We start from the raw sequence: 20,118 nt of genomic DNA, 5'->3' as shown, positions 1-20,118 counted from the left end.
TGGGGTAGATGTGGGGAAGGGTCGTAGCGAGGAGGAACAGGAAAGTGAGGTAACTAGAGTAGCTGGATAACAGTTAGAAAGCGGGGTAGAGGGAAGAGTGCCAGGGAGGCTAGCCCTGATCTGACACACCCCAACAAGTTTGCAAGGTTGGCAGATGAGGGGGATGTCAGTTCAGGGAGAGCACTGCTGCAGCCGGACCCTTTCTCTGCCAGTCAGGGGAATGTCAGCTTCAGTAAGCAGGGGACCAGGGCAGGGGTGAAGATAGGGAGATCTGTCACAAAGACCGGGATCGCCGAACGGTGTGTTGTCTTCCTGGCGCTCGAGTTCGACACATCGGAGATTGGGTTGACAGGTTACTGGGAGGGGCTGGAGAAGATCCAGCAGTCATGGTTCATATTGGAACCAATGACAAAGTTAGAGGTAGGTGGAGCGTCCTTAAAAATGATTTTATGGATTTAGGTCACAAGCTTAGGGCAAGGACCTCAAAGGTAGTGTTTTCCGAAATACTACCTGTACCACAAGCCACACAAGAAAGGCAGCGTGAGATTAGGGAGGTTAATAAGTGGCTGAAGACCTGGTGTAGAAAGGAGGGGTTTGGGTTCCTGGAGAACTGGGCCGACTTCTCTGTTGGCTACAGGGTCTATCATAGGGATGGGCTGCACCTCAATAGAGAAGGGGCAGCTGTGTTGGGAGAGACATCTCATCAGACAGAGGATTTAAAGTTCAAAATGGTCATTTATTTTGGCATCATCACACACAAAACAGCAAAACAAACACCTGCCCGTCTGGGCTCTAATACATAGTATTTTTCCCTGACTCACCTCTAAGCACAGCTTATAGACAGGGTTTCAGGCTCCAAGCCTTAGCAGGTCTGCTCATCAGACACAAGTCCATATGGGAAGAGATCCGGCTACACATAACCTTGTGGCCCCTCAGCCCTCCTGGCTGAGACCACTCAGAGCCTTTGGGTGGTTATGGTCCAGATGTCCTCCTCTGCAGCTTTCTGGATTTTAGTCATCTCACCCAGCTGAGGTATCTGGGTGGGACATACAAACCCTCAAGCACTGTACACATCACCACAGTATAATAATGCCAGAAGCCTGACTAATAAAACTGGTGAACTGAAATTAGTGATGTGTGAGGAGGACTATGACATAGTGAGAATAACTGAGACATGGCTGGATGATAGCAATGACTGGGTAATTAATGTGCAGGATTACAGTCTGTTTAGAAAGGATCGTCAAAACCGGAGAGGGGGAGGGGTCTGCCTTTATGTAAAGTCCTGTCTAATGTCCACAGTCCGAGAAGATATAAGTGAGGGACATGAACATGTGGAGTCACTGTGGGTAGAAATACATGGAAGCAAAAACAATAATAAAATACTAATAGGAGTTTATAATAAACCACCTAATATACCAGAGTCCACAGAAAATCTGCTACTAAATGAGATAGACAAGGCGGCAGATCATAACGAGGTTGTTATTATGGGGGACTTCAACTAACCAGATATAGACTGGAAAACTGAAACCTGTATATCTCATAAAGGAAACAAGTTCTTGGCAATAACCAAAGACCATTACCTCTCCCAACTGGTTCAGGACCCAATAGACCGGACAGAACAACAGATGTGCAGGTCGGAGACACCTGGGAAATAGTGACCATAAAGTAATACCCTTCCAATTGTCATTCAAAAGAGTGTTTCTTCAAAGAGAAACAAAAATACCAAACTTAAAAAAAGCTAAATTTAGCCAACTAAGAGAGGCCATTGACCTAACTAACTGGGACAAAGTCCTCAAAAATAAAAATACAGCCACAAAATGGGATATTTTTAAAAGCATCCTAAAATCTAATTGTGAGAGGTACATACCTTATGGAAATAAAAGGTTAAGAAACAAGAAAAAAACAATGTGGATAAATAGAACTGCAAAGAAAGCAATAAATGACAAAAAGAAAGCATTTAAATCACTAAAAAAGGAGGGTAGCGAGGAAGCACTGAAAAACTATAAAGGAAAAAAATAGAATATGTAAAAAACTAATGAAAACAGCCAAACTAAAGACAGAGAGCAAAACTAACCCTAAAATGTTCTTCAATTACTGTATATAAATGGTAAAAAGTATGAATCTGAAGGTGTCGGCCCTCTACAGAGTAATGAGGGGGGAGTTGCAGAGAGTGATGAGGAGAAAGCAAAGCTATTAAATATTTTTTTCTCCACTGTATTCACTGAGGAAAATAAACTGTCAGATGAAATGCAGAATGTAAAAGTAAATTCCCTATTAAAAGTGCCCTGTCTGACCCAGAAAGAAGTAGAGCGGTGTCTTAAAAAGATTAAAATACACAGATCTCTAGGACCAGATGGCATACACCCCATATCCTACGAGAATTAAGTAATGTCATAGCCAGACCCTTATTTCTGATATTTAAGGACTCTATACTGACAGGGAGTGTTCCAAAGGATTGGTGCATAGCAAATGTGGTGCCAATATTCAATAAGGGGTCAAAAACAGAGCCCGGAAACTATAGGCCGGTAAGTTTAACATCTGTTGTGGGTAAACTGTTTGAAGGTTTTCTAAGAGATGCTATCTTGGAGTACCTCAGTGAAAATAAGCAAATAACCCCATATCAGCATGGCTTCATGAGGGATGGGTCATGTCAAGCAAATGTAATCAGTTTCTATGAGGAGGTAAGTTCTAGATTTGACAGCGGCGAATCAATGGATGTCGTATATCTGGACTTCTCCAAGATATTTGACACTGTACCGCATGAAAAGTTAGTATATAAAATGAGAATGCTTGGACTGGGAGAAAATGTCTGTATGTGGGTAAGTAACTGGCTCAGTAATAGAAAACAGAGGGTGGTTATTAACGGTATACACTCAGTTTGGGGCACTGTCACTAGTGGGGTACCACATGGTCAGTATTGGGCCATATTCAATGATCTTGTAGAAGGCTTGCACAGTAAAATATCAATAAACTGTAAAGTAATTAACACGTAAGAGGACAGTATACTGCTACAGATGGATCTGGATAGATTGGAGGTGTGGGCAGAGAAGTGGCAGATGAGGTTTAACACTGACAAATGTAAGGTTATGCACATGGGAAGAAATAATGCAAGTCACCCATACATACTAAATGGTAAAACACTGGGTAACACTGACATGGAAAAGGACCCAGGAATTTTAGTGAACAGCAAACTAAGCTGTAGAAACCAGTGTCAGGCAGCTGCTTCCAAGGCCAATAAGATAATGAGTTGTATCAAAAGGGGCATACGGTAGATGCCTGTGATGAGAACATAGTCCTCCCACTTTACAAATCACTAGTCAGATGACACATGGAGTACTGTGTACAGTTCTGGGCTCCTGTGAACAAGGCAGACATAGCAGAGCTGGAGAGGGTTCAGAGGAGAGCAACTAAAGTAATACATGGAATGGGGGGGACTACAGTACCCTGAAAGATTATCAAAATTAGGGTTATTCACTTTAGAAAAAAGACGACTGAGGGGAGATCTAATAACTATGTATAAATATATCAGGGGTCAGTATAGAGATCTCTCCCATCATCTATTTATCCCCAGGACTGTGACTGACGAGGAGACATCCTCTGCGTCTGGAGGAAAAAGCAGTGAGACTATGGAACTCTCTGCCTAAGGAGGTGGTGATGGTGAGTTCACTAGAAGAGTTCAAGAGGGGCCTGGATGTATTTCTGGAGTGTAATAATATTACAGGTTATAGCTAGTAGAGAGGGGTTGTTGATCCAGGGAGTTATCTGATTGGAGTCGGGAAGGAATTTTTTCCCCCTTAAGTGGGGAAAATTGGCTTCCACCTCATAGGTATTTTTTGTTGCCTTCCTCTGGATCAACTTGCAGGATAACAGGGTGAACTGGATTGACAGATGTCCCGTGTTTCCTTATAGCAGGATATTTAAACGAGTCACTGCAAGCCACCGTTGCCTGTGATTGGTTTTCTTAACTTCGCTAGCCTGTTCTAAGCTACCTCTTAGATTCCTGGATCTCTGACTCTGTCCTGGATTGCTGATTTTTACCACTGACATAATCTCCTGGTGCTGACTCTGTCTGGTATTGGGCTCTTTTTTTATACCCAGTTCTGACGTGGTCTGCCTGACTACTCCTTTTACCCCTTCTTTAGGCTCTGTGCACCTAAACCTGTGCCAGGTAAGGGACCATCGACCAGTTGGCGGCTGCTGTTTAGGCAGATGATTCAAGTAGGTAGTGACAGTGGGTGTAATTTAGTTCTGCACTGGTCACTACCTTACGTGACAAGACCTTTCAGCTAAAGAACTGTGTCAATGTTCTAATACATATTGGGCAGGAAAAACATTAAAACAAGGTAAGATTAGACTCCTGGAATAGTTAGTCATTAGATGATCTAATGGATATTTTGTGGAAATTCACCACCAGGACCCCACCAATCTAAACTTCTGAAATGGAAAAGTTTAAAGAAAGGATACGCTGAAACAACAGGTATATTAAATTTAAGGGGTAAACATGGTCATCTGAGCATTGTGCCACTTTGGCTCTGCTCGGTTCTTCTTGGAAGAAAGCTGATAGGGCACAGCTCTTAATTGGGCACTTTTGCCTCTTTGTTTCAGGGCCTGGTTGGAAGTCCCATGAGTAGGACCACCACCAAATGTAGAAAAAAATACAGTTTATTTGCCATCTATGTTGGGGATTTGACACATGAAGTCCAGCAGTAATTGTTACTCACCTATCTGACATTGCCACTTGTTCTAACATTGCAGACCCAGTGTTAGTCTTCCAGTTACCTGATATGGAGGTTCTCCTAGTAAACAGAAGTAAAATTTCACTTATAGGAACCAAATCAAATACAATTATAGCATATAGTCATCCCACAAATGTAACCCAAATGTGTAAATTATTCACTCTCGTGTTGGGGATGTAGAGTGAAGACCCCTATGGATGACACAAACTTGCTCCCATTGAAGTCAAGACCCAGTGTCCACTTGTGCTTCAGAATTTTCTGCATTAAAATGCAATTCTGATTAGGTTTAGTCTTAAAATGTGTTGTTTGCAGGGGCAATCCCCTTTTGCTTGAAGTGTCCTCTGAAAACAAGCTGACCGTGGGGTGTCCTGCTGCTGGAACCCCCAGAGATCAGCATTTATTGGACCTTTTAAGAATCCTGCCATTACTGTTCAACCAAAAAAATCATGGTGATTTTTTTTTTAAACCCCCAGAAAACAGCAAAAATGTGCAGTGGAACTCTGCAGCAAGTGCTTAATTACATGATGCTCATTAAAATGAATAAGCTATTCATGAAATGAATCGACATGCTGGGTACTCCATGGAGAGCTGCTCCTTGTAGCCACTCCAGGAACCCCAGTAAATTGATGGAGGGAATCCCCTTCATTAACTCAGAACAGGGTATTTGCTGGGCCAGCACCAGCTGGCCCTGAGCTCCCTGAAGTCCATGTGGGGCTTCTGCACTGGCATGGCTGACTTTACTTATAGCCAACTCCACATCTCCACTAGATCCACTGTTATGAGCAGGGAGGGGGTAAGGTAGAAGCTGTATTTTACTTCACAGAGAAGAGAAACGCATGGGAGGGTGTGTCACCTGGCTGTGCCCACCACCAGTTATGCATCAACATCACCTGTCAGCAGCTCTGGGATATCCCGTTTCCTCCATGTGCCATCAGCCTCAAAAATCGTGCCCACCAAGGCCAGGGAAAGCAGCAGAGAGGCAATTATGAGCAGAGCCAGGCACACACCAGGGAACTGCCTACAACCCCCAGGCGCCCAATGTTTCTTCCTACTTCATCCTGACTCAATTACTGCAGCCGTCGCTTGGGTCACCACATCTGGGGCACCAGAAACTTCACTCTCACCCTCTCTGTGTGAGATCTCTTCAGTCCATGCCTTTCGTGCTATTAATCCTGGCGCAGGTGGCAGGGACTGAAGAGAGTATGCAGGCTGTCCTGATACTGTGCTCCAGAAGAAAATATCACTATGACAATTAAAAAAAAACATTGTCAGGGTTTAAAAGGGCGAATTAATCAAATTATTTTGATTAATAGCCCAGCCCTACCCCCAGCCATCAGGTTGACACTATTGAACACTGTGGTTGGCACTACTATAGGGAGCACTGTACTGCCGGCAGTCTTATGTATATGGGGAACTGTGGAGCTTTACTTTAAGCACCTAAGGCTAGGTACTTATATGCGGCAAAATGTTCTTCTAAAACCGGAATTGCCGTATCCAGCATACGCCAGGCATCACTGGCATCCAACAGATCCCACTGTCTATAATGGGGTGTGTCAGGTTTCTGGTATGGAGTCCGGCATCTTTGAAATCTGCCGGAATCTCGGAATCTTTGATGGAGGCTCCTGCTGAAGCCTAACCTGAAAGGTGGAATCCATGCAAAACCGTTACTGTATTCTGCCTATTGCAGACTGCTCTGCTCTGAATCCCTCTGAATACTGCCTATTCAGGTCCTGCATTAGGTACCATTCAAAGGGGTATTTTAACAAATAGCCCTTTGCGATCAAAGGAGCAGACAACCTATATTTTCCCCACAAATGGGAAGAGTTCTAAACTTTATCGCAGTGATTGGGAGTGGCAAATTCTGACAATGTGAACCTCAGATGAGACAAGTTTGCACAGCTCTGATCTCCATGTTTCTCATGCCCTTCAAATCGCCCATATTGCTCTAGACTGCACAGCAAGGTTATTAAAACAAAAGCCAACAGCATTGGTGGGTATACCCCCATCAAAAATGTCAATGCCTCAAAAACTTGGCATGTGGCCTTGAGCATCAATAACAGCTTGACAACGACATTTCCTGCTGTTCACAAGTCGACATATTGTCTGCTGAGGCATGGCATACCACTCTTCTTGAAGGGCGGCCCTCAAGTCATTGAAGTTCTGGGCTTCAGATTTACGAGCCTCTACACGGCGACTCATCTGATCCAGCAGTAGTTCCCTAATGATGTGACCTCGATGAGCTGGCGTATTGTCGTCCATGAAGCTGAAATTAGGCCTGTGTTGTTCATGCAGAGGCACAATGACTGGATTAATGTTGTTCAAGTAGTAAGGGCTTGTCACTGGACCATTCACAAACTGTAGGACAGTTCTGTATTGACTAAGCAAACCTGCCCACACTGTAACAGCACCACCACCAAAGGCTCATTTGGTGACAACAGTGACTGATACATAGTGCTCTCCTTGACGTCTCCAATATTTGTTGGCGGCCATCATTTCTGCTCAGCGTGAATCGAGTTTCATCAGGGAACAGTACTAAGGCCCAATGGTCCATCGTAGATGCTCCCTGGCAAGACTAGGACGCCTGTGCCTGGTGGTGTGGTCAGGTACCCTGCAGGTCGTCTAGCACACAGACAACGCTGCTATAAATGTTTTTGAATGGTCTGACGTGACACTTGGGTGCCTCTCACCTCCCTTAAATGGAGGTGTGTGGCATTCATTATCTGATTCCGCAAGGCATTGTTCACAATGAAGCGGTCATCAGTGTGGGATGTGGTCAAAGGACGTCCACTTCTATGCCTTTCTGTGACTCTTCCAGTCTCTCGGTGTCTCTGTTGCAACCTACTGATGGCACTCTGTGACACTCTAAGCTCAGTGACCACTTCCGTTGCAATGGCGAGATACTGTTGATCACTTGTTAGGTGTCGTCTTGGTCTCATGATGTCAAAATCTGAACAGCATGATGAGGAGGACTGTTTAAATACCAATTCTAATTGAACCAGAATATTTATTGGGCGATTCATGAATCAAACACCTGTGGTGAATTGCCGTTAAGCTTCTTGTTAGAGAATAGCAATTTGTGCAAAAAGTACTGAAACACTGAACAGTTGGACATGTGCATTCAAAAGTTTAGAGAAGGTCACATTAAGTTCACCTGTAAAGGTTAGATTGCATTTTAGGTTCATCCTGAAATTTCCCCCACAAGCCAAATATTCCTAACTTTTTGTGAGTAGTGTACATATATATATATATATATATATATATATTGTGACAGGGTGTCACAATGTTTTGCAGAGAAAGTGCTGGATGGTGTGTACATTGCACCAAGTTTCCAGCACTTCATGTGTTAAAAGGCTCCAGGAAGGTTTGGTTTTCCTTGTATCCAGAAGCTTTCTGGGAAAAAGAAAACCAGTTTAGGGTCCTGGAGCCGGTCAGGGAAGAGTTGGGTGGGTTCCCTGACCACCCGGAGCCAGTCCGGGTTTTACCTCCCTGGGGGACTGCTCACACAGATGTACTAATTAAGTCAGCAGCCCTGACCCAAGAGCTCTCTCTGGCAGTCTTTTTGAGAAGCTGCAAGCCCAGGAGCTCTGAGAGCGGTTAGCTTCTCCACCTAACTACTGAACTGTAAGTTGCTCTGTTTTCCCCTTGAAAATGCTCTTTGTGTTTTGTGTTATGAGTTTAGCTAGGGCTGCCGAGTGAGATAGGCAGGAGCCAGACGGCTATTGTTGTTTTTGGTTTTGTTTGTTAATTTGAGCAACTTGCAAAATAAACGAGCAACAGTCTGACGCACAAGCTACAATGGTGTCAGTGTACCTGTTTCGGCCCAAAACAACCCCGCAGGAAGGCGTAACAGTTCACAATTGGTGTCGGATGCGGGCACACGGATCCCTGCCAGATACCACCCATCTAGCAACTTGAATTGCATTTCATCTTATCATCCAGTACGATGGAAGACCTGGTGTTGAGGTTGGCACAAGCCTGTGCAACCCAGCAAGAGGCAAATGCAGTCCAGCGAGAGACTAATGCCAGATATGAAAAGGCTTTGACTGCACAAGCTGAAGCCGCTCGGAAAGACAGAGAAACTCTTACAGAGGTTCTGCAGCAGCTGGCGAATACGCGTCCGGATCGACCTAGCAATAGTGGGTTGATCAAAGCAAGCCATTTTCTTCAGAAAATGACCCCACACGATGACGTGGAAGCCTTTCTGAATACTTTTGAACGTACCGCAGATCGGGAGGCGTGGCCTAAGCCTCAATGGGCGGGGTTGGTTGCTCCGTTTCTAACTGGTGACTCTCAGAAAGCATATTTTGATTTGTCTGCCGAGGATGCCCAGGACTACGAAAAGCTAAAGCTTGAAATTCTCCGCCGTTTGGGTGTCACTCCTGCTGTGCGGGCCCAACGCGTGCACCGCTGGAATTACCAGCCTAATAAGTCCCCTAGGTCACAGATGCATGACCTAATTTATCTGGTACGAAAGTGGTTGCAACCTGAGATACTCACGGCACCCCAGATTGTCGAAAGGGTCACAATGGATCGCTTCCTGACAGCGCTGCCGTATGAATTAAGAAAATGGGTCAGTCACGCTGATCCAAAGTCTGCCAATGAGTTAGTTGAGATGGTTGAACGCTACCTCGCAGCCGAGGGATTTTTGGCAGGGGGGTCTGACCCCGAGAACTTACCTGTAAAGCGGCGTCTGCCCGCAGTGGCGGGGAGAGGCGCCTCAACCTTAAATGCTGATCCTGGTTTGAAAACGTGGGTGAAGACCAACATGGATACTAGGCTGCTGAAAGAGACCCTACCAGGCTCCGGTGTCCAGTGCTGGAGGTGCAAAGCCCGGGGGCATGTGGCTGCTAAATGTCCTGACGTCCCAGTACCTATGGAGTGTGGAGCCGCTCGGCGCCTTTCCTTCTTTGCTCATCCAGCGTGTCTGACATCTGCGCTGGCTCACATGGCACAAGTCAAAGTGGATGGAAGGAGTGTCCAGGCCTTGCTGGATTCTGGGAGCCTCGTTACGCTTGTACACTCAGACCTGGTAGCTCCAGACCAGCTGAAAAACCAGTGCATGGGTGTTGTGTGCATACATGGTGATGCAAAAAGTTATGGTACAGCGGTGGTCCCCATTGAGACTCAGTTTGGTGTGACATCCCATGAGGTTGGAGTGTCTAAATCCCTGATGCATAGTGTCATACTAGGGCGGGACTTTCCTTTGTTCTGGGACCTGTGGGCGGTCGACTTTCCACCTCAAGTTTCCCTAAGTGTGAGAGATGAAACTCTGGCTAGCCTGCCTAACTTTGGGGGTTCCGGTTCTGAAGCACCGGCCGGTGGACTGACCCCAGTTGAGCCTGACCAGTTCCCCTTCTCTGTGCTAGTGGGGGAATCCGAGAGACCACAAGAGTCTGTGGAAGAGTTACCTATGCCAGAAATAAACTGCTCTCAAGATAACTTTGGCACATCCCAACTGAGGGACCCAACGTTAGCTCATGCTTGGGAAAATGTGGCTGTGGTTAATGAGGTTGCCCACAGTACGGGCTTGGAGAAGGTGTACCCTCACTTTGCTGTCAACCATGATCTTCTCTATCGTGTTGATAATATAAGGGGTGAAGTCGTAGAGCAACTAGTTGTTCCCAAATCGCATAGGAAAGTGGTACTTGACCTGGCTCATAAAAACCCCATGGGAGGACACCTGGCAGCCGAGAAAACGCAGCAACGGGTACTCCAGAGGTTTTTTTGGCCTGGCATATTTGCAGAAATCAAACGATTCTGTTCGTCTTGCCCAGAATGTCAGTTGACGTCCCCTGCACCTCATTACCGGGGACCCTTGGTACCGTTACCCATCATTGAGGTACCTTTTCACCGGATTGCAATGGATTTGGTGGGGCCCCTGGTGAAATCTGCAAAGGGACATCAATACATTCTTGTGGTTTTAGACTATGCCACTAGGTATCCCGAGGCGGTTCCTCTGCGGAACACGTCAGCTAAAACAATTGCCCGGGAGCTGTTTCATATGTTTGCTAGAACAGGCATTCCAAAAGAGATCCTGACGGATCAAGGAACGCCTTTTATGTCAAACGTAATGAAAGGTTTGTGTAAGCTGCTGGGTATAAAACAGTTAAGGACATCTGTCTATCACCCTCAAACTGATGGGTTGGTTGAGCGCTTCAACAAAACCCTCAAGAGAATGTTAAAAAGGGTCGTTGAGGCAGACGGGAGAGATTGGGATTGCCTGCTCCCCTACTTGATGTTTGCTGTTCGTGAGGTGCCTCAGTCATCTACTGGGTTTTCCCCGTTTGAGCTTTTGTATGGGCGACAACCCCGGGGGCTTTTGGATATTGCAAAGGAGTCGTGGGAAGAGGAGCCCTCTCCCCACCGCTCTGTGGTGGAACATGTTCTACAGATGCAGGATCGCATCACAGCTGTAATGCCGATAGTACAAGAACATATGAGACAGGCTCAAGAGGCCCAAAGTCGCATATACAATCGGGGAGCCAGACTCAGGGTTTTTCAGCCGGGTGACCGGGTCCTGGTTCTGGTTCCCACCGTCGAAAGCAAATTCCTAGCGAAATGGCAAGGGCCCTATGAGGTTGTAGAGAAGATAGGGGAGGTGAATTATAAAGTCCACCAACCTGACAAACGGAAAAAAATGCAAATTTATCATGTCAATTTAATAAAGGCCTGGAAGGAACCGTTAGTTTCTATGGCGGCTGAGCCTCTCAGCCCTACACTTCAGGGGGAAGTTACTGAGGTGAAGGTCTCGGAGACTTTGTCAAGGGCACAAGCCCAAGAAGTAAAGGAATTCCTCCTTAGGAATGCTGATGTGTTTTCAGAGTGGCCAGGTTGCACTCATGTAATTAAGCATGATATTGTTACAGATCCACAAGCTCGGGTTCGCTTGAAGCCATATCGCATTCCTGAAGCTCGCAGACAGACAGTAGCCGGTGAGATCCAGAGAATGTTGGAGCTAGGTGTTATTGAGCCGTCCCATAGTGATTGGTCTAGCCCTGTGGTGTTGGTACCAAAACCGGATGGGTCCTGGCGGTTTTGCAACGACTTTCGCAAATTAAACGATATCTCAAAGTTTGATGCTTATCCCATGCCACGGGTGGATGAGTTGATAGAAAGGTTAGGTCCAGCCAGGTACATTACCACCCTGGATCTAACCAGAGGTTATTGGCAGATTCCACTTACTTCAACGGCTAGGGAAAAGACAGCATTTTCTACTCCTCAGGGCCTATTCCAGTATGTGAGAATGCCGTTTGGGCTTCATGGGGCCCCTGCCACCTTTCAGAGGTTGATGGATGAAGTCCTTAGGCCACACCGGCACTTCGCGTCGGCCTACCTTGACGACGTGGTGATATTCAGCTCGGATTGGGAAAGTCATCTTCCCAAGGTCCAAGCGGTGGTAAACTCAATTCGGCAGGCTGGTCTGACGGCCAATCCCAAGAAATGTGCCCTGGGCCTTGAAGAGGCACGATACCTAGGGTACATTATTGGTAAAGGCCTCATCAAGCCTCAGGCTCAAAAGGTACAGGCAATTAAGGAGTGGCCTCAACCTTGCACAAAAAAACAGGTGAGGACGTTTCTGGGCATGGTAGGGTATTACCAGAGGTTTATTCCAGATTTTGCCACCATAGCTGCTCCGCTTACGGACCTAATCAAGGGCAAAAGCTCAGGGGGAATTTCTTGGAACAAAGATGCTGAGGTTGCGTTCTGTAAACTCAAGGAGGTGTTATGCAGTAGGCCAGTTTTGATCGCTCCTGATTTCAAAAAAAAGTTTGTTGTTCAAACAGATGCTTCCAATGTGGGCCTAGGGGCCGTGTTGTCACAGTTGGTACATGGAGAAGAACACCCAGTGATATATTTGAGTAGGAAGCTAACCCCAGCTGAGAAAAACTATAGTATTGTGGAGCGCGAGTGTTTGGCCATCAAGTGGGCTTTAGAGACTCTGCGATACTATCTGCTCGGCCGTCAATTTCAGTTAGTGACAGATCACTCCCCTCTTACCTGGATGTCACGGGCCAAAGATCATAATGCAAGGGTGACCCGCTGGTTCCTGTCACTACAGGACTATAATTTCTCAGTGGAGCACAGAGCAGGAAAGCTGCAGGCCAACGCTGACGCTCTCTCCCGAACTCATTGTATGTTCTCGGAAAGTGTCCGTACCCACGGGTTCGAACAGAGGGAGGGGGTATGTGACAGGGTGTCACAATGTTTTGCAGAGAAAGTGCTGGATGGTGTGTACATTGCACCAAGTTTCCAGCACTTCATGTGTTAAAAGGCTCCAGGAAGGTTTGGTTTTCCTTGTATCCAGAAGCTTTCTGGGAAAAAGAAAACCAGTTTAGGGTCCTGGAGCCGGTCAGGGAAGAGTTGGGTGGGTTCCCTGACCACCCGGAGCCAGTCCGGGTTTTACCTCCCTGGGGGACTGCTCACACAGATGTACTAATTAAGTCAGCAGCCCTGACCCAAGAGCTCTCTCTGGCAGTCTTTTTGAGAAGCTGCAAGCCCAGGAGCTCTGAGAGCGGTTAGCTTCTCCACCTAACTACTGAACTGTAAGTTGCTCTGTTTTCCCCTTGAAAATGCTCTTTGTGTTTTGTGTTATGAGTTTAGCTAGGGCTGCCGAGTGAGATAGGCAGGAGCCAGACGGCTATTGTTGTTTTTGGTTTTGTTTGTTAATTTGAGCAACTTGCAAAATAAACGAGCAACAGTCTGACGCACAAGCTACAACGGTGTCAGTGTACCTGTTTCGGCCCAAAACAGTTCACAATATATATATATTCACACACAACAGGCAGCATAGCATATACTGTATATCTACATGAAATGGTGAGCTTACATGTATGCCTTGTAGTTATTTCCTATCTTCTGAATCCGGATGTCATATTTAGAGTCTATGAAAGGTTCAGTGGTGGCATAGGTCTGTGTTAAGGCCACAACGCTAGCGATATCCTGGAAATCATAGTGGTTCTCTATATTCACCTGTAGTGATGTAAAGAAAACACAATAAATGACTGCAGTTAGTACTGTATATGGTATACTGTTACTGCTAGATCACACATAACAAGATGAACTGAAATAAATGCTACTGTATCTAGATATTGAGGTTACACTCTTGATATGGTACCCACTGGTTTTCTTATGACTCTCTCTCTCTCAGAACCACCTAAGGTGTCCAGCGCTGGTGAGAAGTGGCCGTTTCTAGTGCACCAATTCCGACTGGATGGCTTGTACAATCTCAGGAATAACTCCCCCACCCATGTACAACAGGTGCTGACCGTGTGTGACCACCAGCACTGTAAACATTAAATGGACATTATGAAAGGGAATCGAAAGGATCCCAAAGGGCTCTGTCACAAGTGTGCTAGACACAGGATCACATTTTTAATGATTCCAATTGAAAAACTCTTATATTTTTCATGATCTAAGACAGAAATGTAATAGTTAATCAAGGAAAAACCCTTGTAACCAAGCATCTATGTCATCCACAGATTCACACAAATTACACCCTTCTGGTCTACTACAATAGGTTATACCACTTAAAATAATTTTTACACTCTCAGTCATCAGTGACAGCAAAGGTAATGCTTGTTTATGCCTATGGACTTTGCTGCTTGTGGAGAAGGTATATTGCTTCGGCGCCCACCATACCACTATAACTGATTGGCTGCCTGTTTAAAGATCTGCACCCTGGTGTGGAACCTACAGTATTGATTGTGAGAGTTTTGCGTGCCCATGGTCAATTGGGAAGATTGCTTGCACCTATAAGAAAGGGACTCAGGGACTATTGCTACCATTATTTCCGCTGCCAATACACACCCCCTAGGAAAAGTAAGCTCTGTGTTATACCTCAGAACTGTGCCTATTGCTGCTATCTGTACTGCCATTCTTATGATCCTCAGTAAAGAGACTGTTCTTTGTTATCATTAACCAGGGCTTGGTCTTTGTCTCCACCATTCGCTGGCTCTCACTCTACCTGACCTCCTGCCTTGCACTCTGCCAAACATCCTCCATCAAGGGCACCCTATCACCAGACAAGAGCCCAGAAGGATCCAGGGTGTTCCCCGAGGGAAGAAAGGTTGTGCCCTCTATTTACTGCTTGGCCCAGGTATTGCCGGGGTGAGGACTGCCTCTGTGAACTGTAACTGCTTGGTCTGAATAGTTGAAACTTGTCCTATTTTTGTGTGGTGAAGGTGAGCAAAATACCTTCTTCTTAGGGCTCATGCACACGACTGTATGCCCTCCAAGAGATACGGTCCATATGTCCCGGAGCAGCAATGATCGTGTGCACCGGAGCACACAGCATCTTAGATTGCAATGATGCTGTGCACGTGGAGCTGCCCGTGGGACTATTGTCCCGCACTCATACGATCTTATGAGTGCGGGACAATAGTCCCGCAGGTGGCCCGACGTGCACAGCATCATTGTTATCTATGATGCTGTGCGCTCTGGTGCACACAATCAATGTCGCTCCGGGACATATGACCCGCTCACGGACCCTATGTCTCAGAGGGCATACAGTTGTGTGTCGTCCTTATGTGTTAATACATACCTTGCTTATTCCCATAGGAGTGAATGAAGAGAGCTGCAGCCATGACCAGATTATTGGAGGCCACGAGACGGGGCCCTGCCCTCAAGATAGGTGGGTGTTTTGAGTAGAACCCGCACCTGTTGGACATTTATGTCATAAATATCCAGATGGAAAAATGTACCAGGAAATTAAAGGTGTTGTCTCACTTCAATGACATTTATCATGTAGAGGAAGTTGAAGTGTATGTGTCATATTTTTTATTAGAGCTAGGCATGTATACCTGAGTTAGTGCGTCAATGATTGCCAAAAGATCTGTAATTACCTTATAATAACAGCTTTCTTTAACCCCTTCAACCCCGGGCCTGTTTTCACCTTCCTGTTCAGGCCATTTGTTGCAAATCTGACATGTGTCATTTTATGTGGTGATAACTTTAAAACGCTTTTACTTATCCAGGCCATTCTGAGATTGTTTTGTAATCACATATTGTACTTCATGACAGTGGTAAAAATAAGTAAAAAAAAAATATAAAAAATTTTATTCATAAAAAAAATACAAAATTTACCAAAAACTTGGAAAAATTAGCAAATTTCAATTTCTCTATTTTTATAATAGATAGTAATACCTTCAAAAATAGTAATTACTTTACATTCCCCATTTGTCTACTTCATGTTTGGATCATTTTGAAAATTACATTTTATTTTTTGGGGACGTTAGAAGGCTTAGAAGTATGGAAGCAAATCTTGAAATTTTTCGGAAAATTTCCAAAACCCACTTTTTAAAGGACCAGTTCAGGTCTGAAGTCACTTTGTGAGGCTTACATAATAGAAACCACCCAAAAATGACCCCATTTTAGAAACTACGCTTCTCAAGGTATACAAAACTTATTTTACAAACTCTGTTAACCCTTTAGGTGTTCCACAAGAGTTGATGGAAAATGGAGATAAAATTTCAGAATTTCACATTTTTGGCAGATTTTACATTTTAATCAATTTTTTCCAGTAGCAAAGCAAGGGTTAACAGCCAAATAAAATTCAATATGTATTACCCTGATACTGCGGTTTACAGAAACACCCCACATCTGATCATAAACTGCTGTACAGGCACACGGCAGGGCGCAGAAGGAAAGGAACGCCATATGGTTTTTGAAAGGCAAATTTAGCTGAACTGGTTTTTAGATGCCATGTCCCGTTTGAAGCCCCCCTGATGCACCCCTACAGTAGAAACTAAAAAAAAAAAAGACCACATTTTGGAAACTACGGGATAAGGTGACAGTTTTATTGGTACTATTTTGGGGTACATATGATTTTTTATTGCTCTATATTACGTTTTTTGTGAGGAAAGGTAACAAAAAAATGGATGTTTTGGCACAGTTTTTATCTTTACAGCGTTTACCTGAGGGATTACCGGTAGGTCATGTGACTTTTTTTTTTTTTTTTTTTTACACAGTTTTTTTTTTTTACGGTGTTCATCTGAGTGGTTAGGTCATGTAATATTTTTATAGAGCTGGTTGGACGTGGCGATACCTAATATGTATATTTTTTTATGTATTTCACTTTGGCACAATAATAGCAGTTTTTGAAAAAAAAATGATGTTTTAGTGTCTCCATGTTATGAGAGCTATAGTTTTTTTTTATTTCTTGGGCGATTGTCTTAGGTAGGGGCTCATTTTTTGCGGGATGAGGTGACGGTTTTATTGATACCATTTTGGGGGGCATAAGTCTTTTTGATTGCTTGGTGTTACACTTTTTGTGAAGTAAGATGACAAAAATTGCTTTTTTTTTACACTTTATTTTTTTAATGGTGTTTATCGGACAGGGTGGATCATGTGATATATTTATAGAGCCGGTCATTACAGACGTGGCGATACCTAATATGTGTGGTTTTTTCTTCTTCTGTTTTTTATTATAAAATAAGGGGAAAGGTGGCTTTTTTTTCTTTTTTACTTTATTAATTTTATTACTTTATTAAAAACACTTTTTTCTTTACTTTTTTTTACTTTACTTTATTTATGACATTCACTTTTGGGGGTCTGATCCTCTCTGCAATGCATTACAAAACATCTGTATTGTAATGCATTGCCTGTTAGTGTAGGGCACTGAGTCTCCTCGGCTCCCGTAGAAGGCAGTTCCCGATGCCGTGCAAGGCATTGGGTAGCTTCTGCACGGCATCAGGGCTGCCTTGTGTCGCATCGGGTCCCCGCCACAGCAGCGCGGGACTCAATGCAATCGTTCACCTGACACAAACCTCTTCTATGTCGCGGTCAGCGCGGACCGCAGCATAGAAAAGGTTAAACCGCCGGCATCGGCTTTTACAGCGATGCCAGCGGATACAGCAGGGGCCCGGCTACTACGATCACTGCCAGTGATCGTGCGCGCACCGCTCCAGTGCCCGCGCAATCACTATGACGTACTATTACGTCAAATTGCGGGAACTCAGTGGTTCCCATGATGTAACAGTACGTCAAAGGTCGGGAAGGGGTTAATGTCCTCTGTCCCTTTCCACAGCTCCCTTAAAAGACAGTTGCTATGGCTAGTCCGTCTCTGGCTAAGAAGACAGGAATACGGAGGGGCGGTCTTTCACACTACATGCCTGCATTAGGCTTCAGAGTGTGGAGGCGTGTCTCTCAGTAATCCAATCTGATTGGCTGGCAGGAAGCTGCTGGCTACAGCAAGTGTGGCAGAGGAGCCATCTTGAGAAGGTCCTCATATTTTAAATGTTTAAACAGCCGTAACTAAAGGAAAAACTCAAGGAAAACTGTGGTATGTGAAGAAACTAAAGATTGCTTTATGAATAATGCTACTGCAGCAGTAACATATGCTAAATTTGTTTTATGAAAACATGACAGTTACCCTTTAAAACAAGCCACTTACTAATGTATTGTTGTTATCCATATTGCTTCCTTTTCTAGCTGGATTCATTTTTCCATCACATTATACACTGCTCTTTTCCATGGTTACAGACCACCCTGCAATCCTTCAGTGGTGGCCGTGCTTGCACACTATAGAAAAAAATGTCAGCCTCTCTGGTGGCCGGGACCATGGGAGCGAACATAGCCTGGTGGTTTTTCCTATATTGTGCAAGCACAACTACCACTGATGGACTGCAGGGTGGTCTGTAACAATGGAAATGAGCAGTGTATAATGTGATAGAAAAATACATCCTGCCAGCAAAGGAAGCAATATGGATAATAACAACATATTAGTAAGTGGCTTGTATTAACTTTCTCTACATGATAAATGCCACTTACTGAAGTGAGACAACCCCTTTAACAAAGATTGGACAATCCTTAACCACTTCAGCCCCGCTAGGTGAAACCCCCTTCATGACCAGGCCACTTTTTACACTTCGGCACTACACTACTTTCACCGTTTATCGCTCGGTCATGCAACTTACCACCCAAATGAATTTTACCTCCTTTTCTTCTCACTAATAGAGCTTTCATTTGGTGGTATTTCATTGCTGCTGGCATTTTTACTTTTTTTGTTATTAATCAAAATGTAACGATTTTTTTGCAAAAAAATGACATTTTTCACTTTCAGCTGTAAAATTTTGCAAAAAAAAACGACATCCATATATAAATTTTTCGCCAAATTTATTGTTCTACATGTCTTTGATAAAAAAAAAATGTTTGGGCAAAAAAAAAAAATGGTTTGGGTAAAAGTTATAGCATTTACAAACTATGGTACAAAAATGTGAATTTCCGCTTTTTGAAACAGCTCTGACTTTCTGAGCACCTGTCATGTTTCCTGAGGTTCTACAATGCCCAAACAGTAGAAAAACCCCACAAATGACCCCATTTCGGAAAGTAGACACCCTAAGGTATTCGCTGATGGGCATAGTGAGTTCATAGAACTTTTTATTTTTTGTCACAAGTTAGCGGAAAATGATGATGATTTTATTTTTTTTATTTTTTCTTACAAAGTCTCATATTCCACTAACTTGCGACAAAAAATAAAAAATTCTAGGAACTCACCATGCCCCTCACAGAATACCTTGGGGTGTCTTCTTTCCAAAATGGGGTCACTTGTGGGGTAGTTATACTGCCCTGGCAATTTAGGGGCCCAAATGTGTGAGAAGAACTTTGCAATCAAAATGTGTAAAAAATGACCGGTGAAATCCAAAAGGTGCACTTTGGAATATGCGCCCCTTTGCCCACCTTGGCAGCAAAAAAGTGTGACACATCTGGTATCGCCGTACTCAGGAGAAGTTGGGGAATGTGTTTTGGGGTGTCATTTTACATATACCCATGCTGGGTGAGAAAAATATCTTGGTCAAATGCCAACTTTGTATAAAAAAATTGGAAAAGTTGTCTTTTGCCAAGATATTTCTCTCATCCAGCATGGGTATATGTAAAATGACACCCCAAAACACATTGCCCAACTTCTCCTGAGTACGGCGATACCAGATGTGTCACACTTTTTTGCAGCCAAGGTGGGCAAAGGGGCACATATTCCAAAGTGCACCTTTCAGATTTTGCAGGCCATTTTTTACACATTTTGATTGCAAGGTACTTCTCACACATTTGGGCCCCTAAATTGCCAGGGCAGTATAACTACGCCACAAGTGACCCCATTTTGGAAAGAAGACACCCCAAGGTATTCCGTGAGGGGCATGGCGAGTTCCTAGAATTTTTTATTTTTTGTCACAAGTTAGCGGAAAATGATGATTTTTTCTCTTTTTTCCTTACAAAGTCTCATATTCCACTAACTTGCGACAAAAAATAAAAAATTCTAGGAACTCGCCATGCCCCTCACGGAATACCTTGGGGTGTCTTCTTTCCAAAATGGGGTCACTTGTGGCGTAGTTATACTGCCCTGGCAATTTAGGGGCCCAAATGTGTGAGAAGTACCTTGCAATCAAAA

At 44.3% G+C, this 20,118-nt stretch overlaps 1 protein-coding gene across 2 annotated transcripts in view; it reads right to left on the bottom strand.

Moving 5' to 3' along the window:
• Positions 1-15,371, bottom strand: part of LOC122943955 (synapsin-2-like) — a 29,710-nt gene extending 14,339 nt beyond the window's left edge. For both annotated transcript variants that reach the window (XM_044302111.1, XM_044302112.1), the window contains exons 1-3: positions 15,277-15,371; positions 13,564-13,706; positions 4,722-4,796 (exon numbers count right to left, since the gene is read on the bottom strand). In XM_044302111.1, the coding sequence (XP_044158046.1) occupies positions 4,722-4,796; positions 13,564-13,706; positions 15,277-15,291 (233 nt within the window). In that variant the 5' untranslated portion in view covers positions 15,292-15,371. The remainder of the gene's footprint in view (positions 1-4,721; positions 4,797-13,563; positions 13,707-15,276) is intronic.
• Positions 15,372-20,118: the final 4,747 nt, after the last annotated feature.

Source organism: Bufo gargarizans, chromosome 7 (assembly GCF_014858855.1).
Source record: "Bufo gargarizans isolate SCDJY-AF-19 chromosome 7, ASM1485885v1, whole genome shotgun sequence".
Taxonomy (NCBI): Eukaryota; Metazoa; Chordata; class Amphibia; order Anura; family Bufonidae; genus Bufo; species Bufo gargarizans.
The sequence above is the reverse complement of the archived record's forward strand: the minus strand, read 5'-3'. Positions and strand labels throughout refer to the sequence as shown.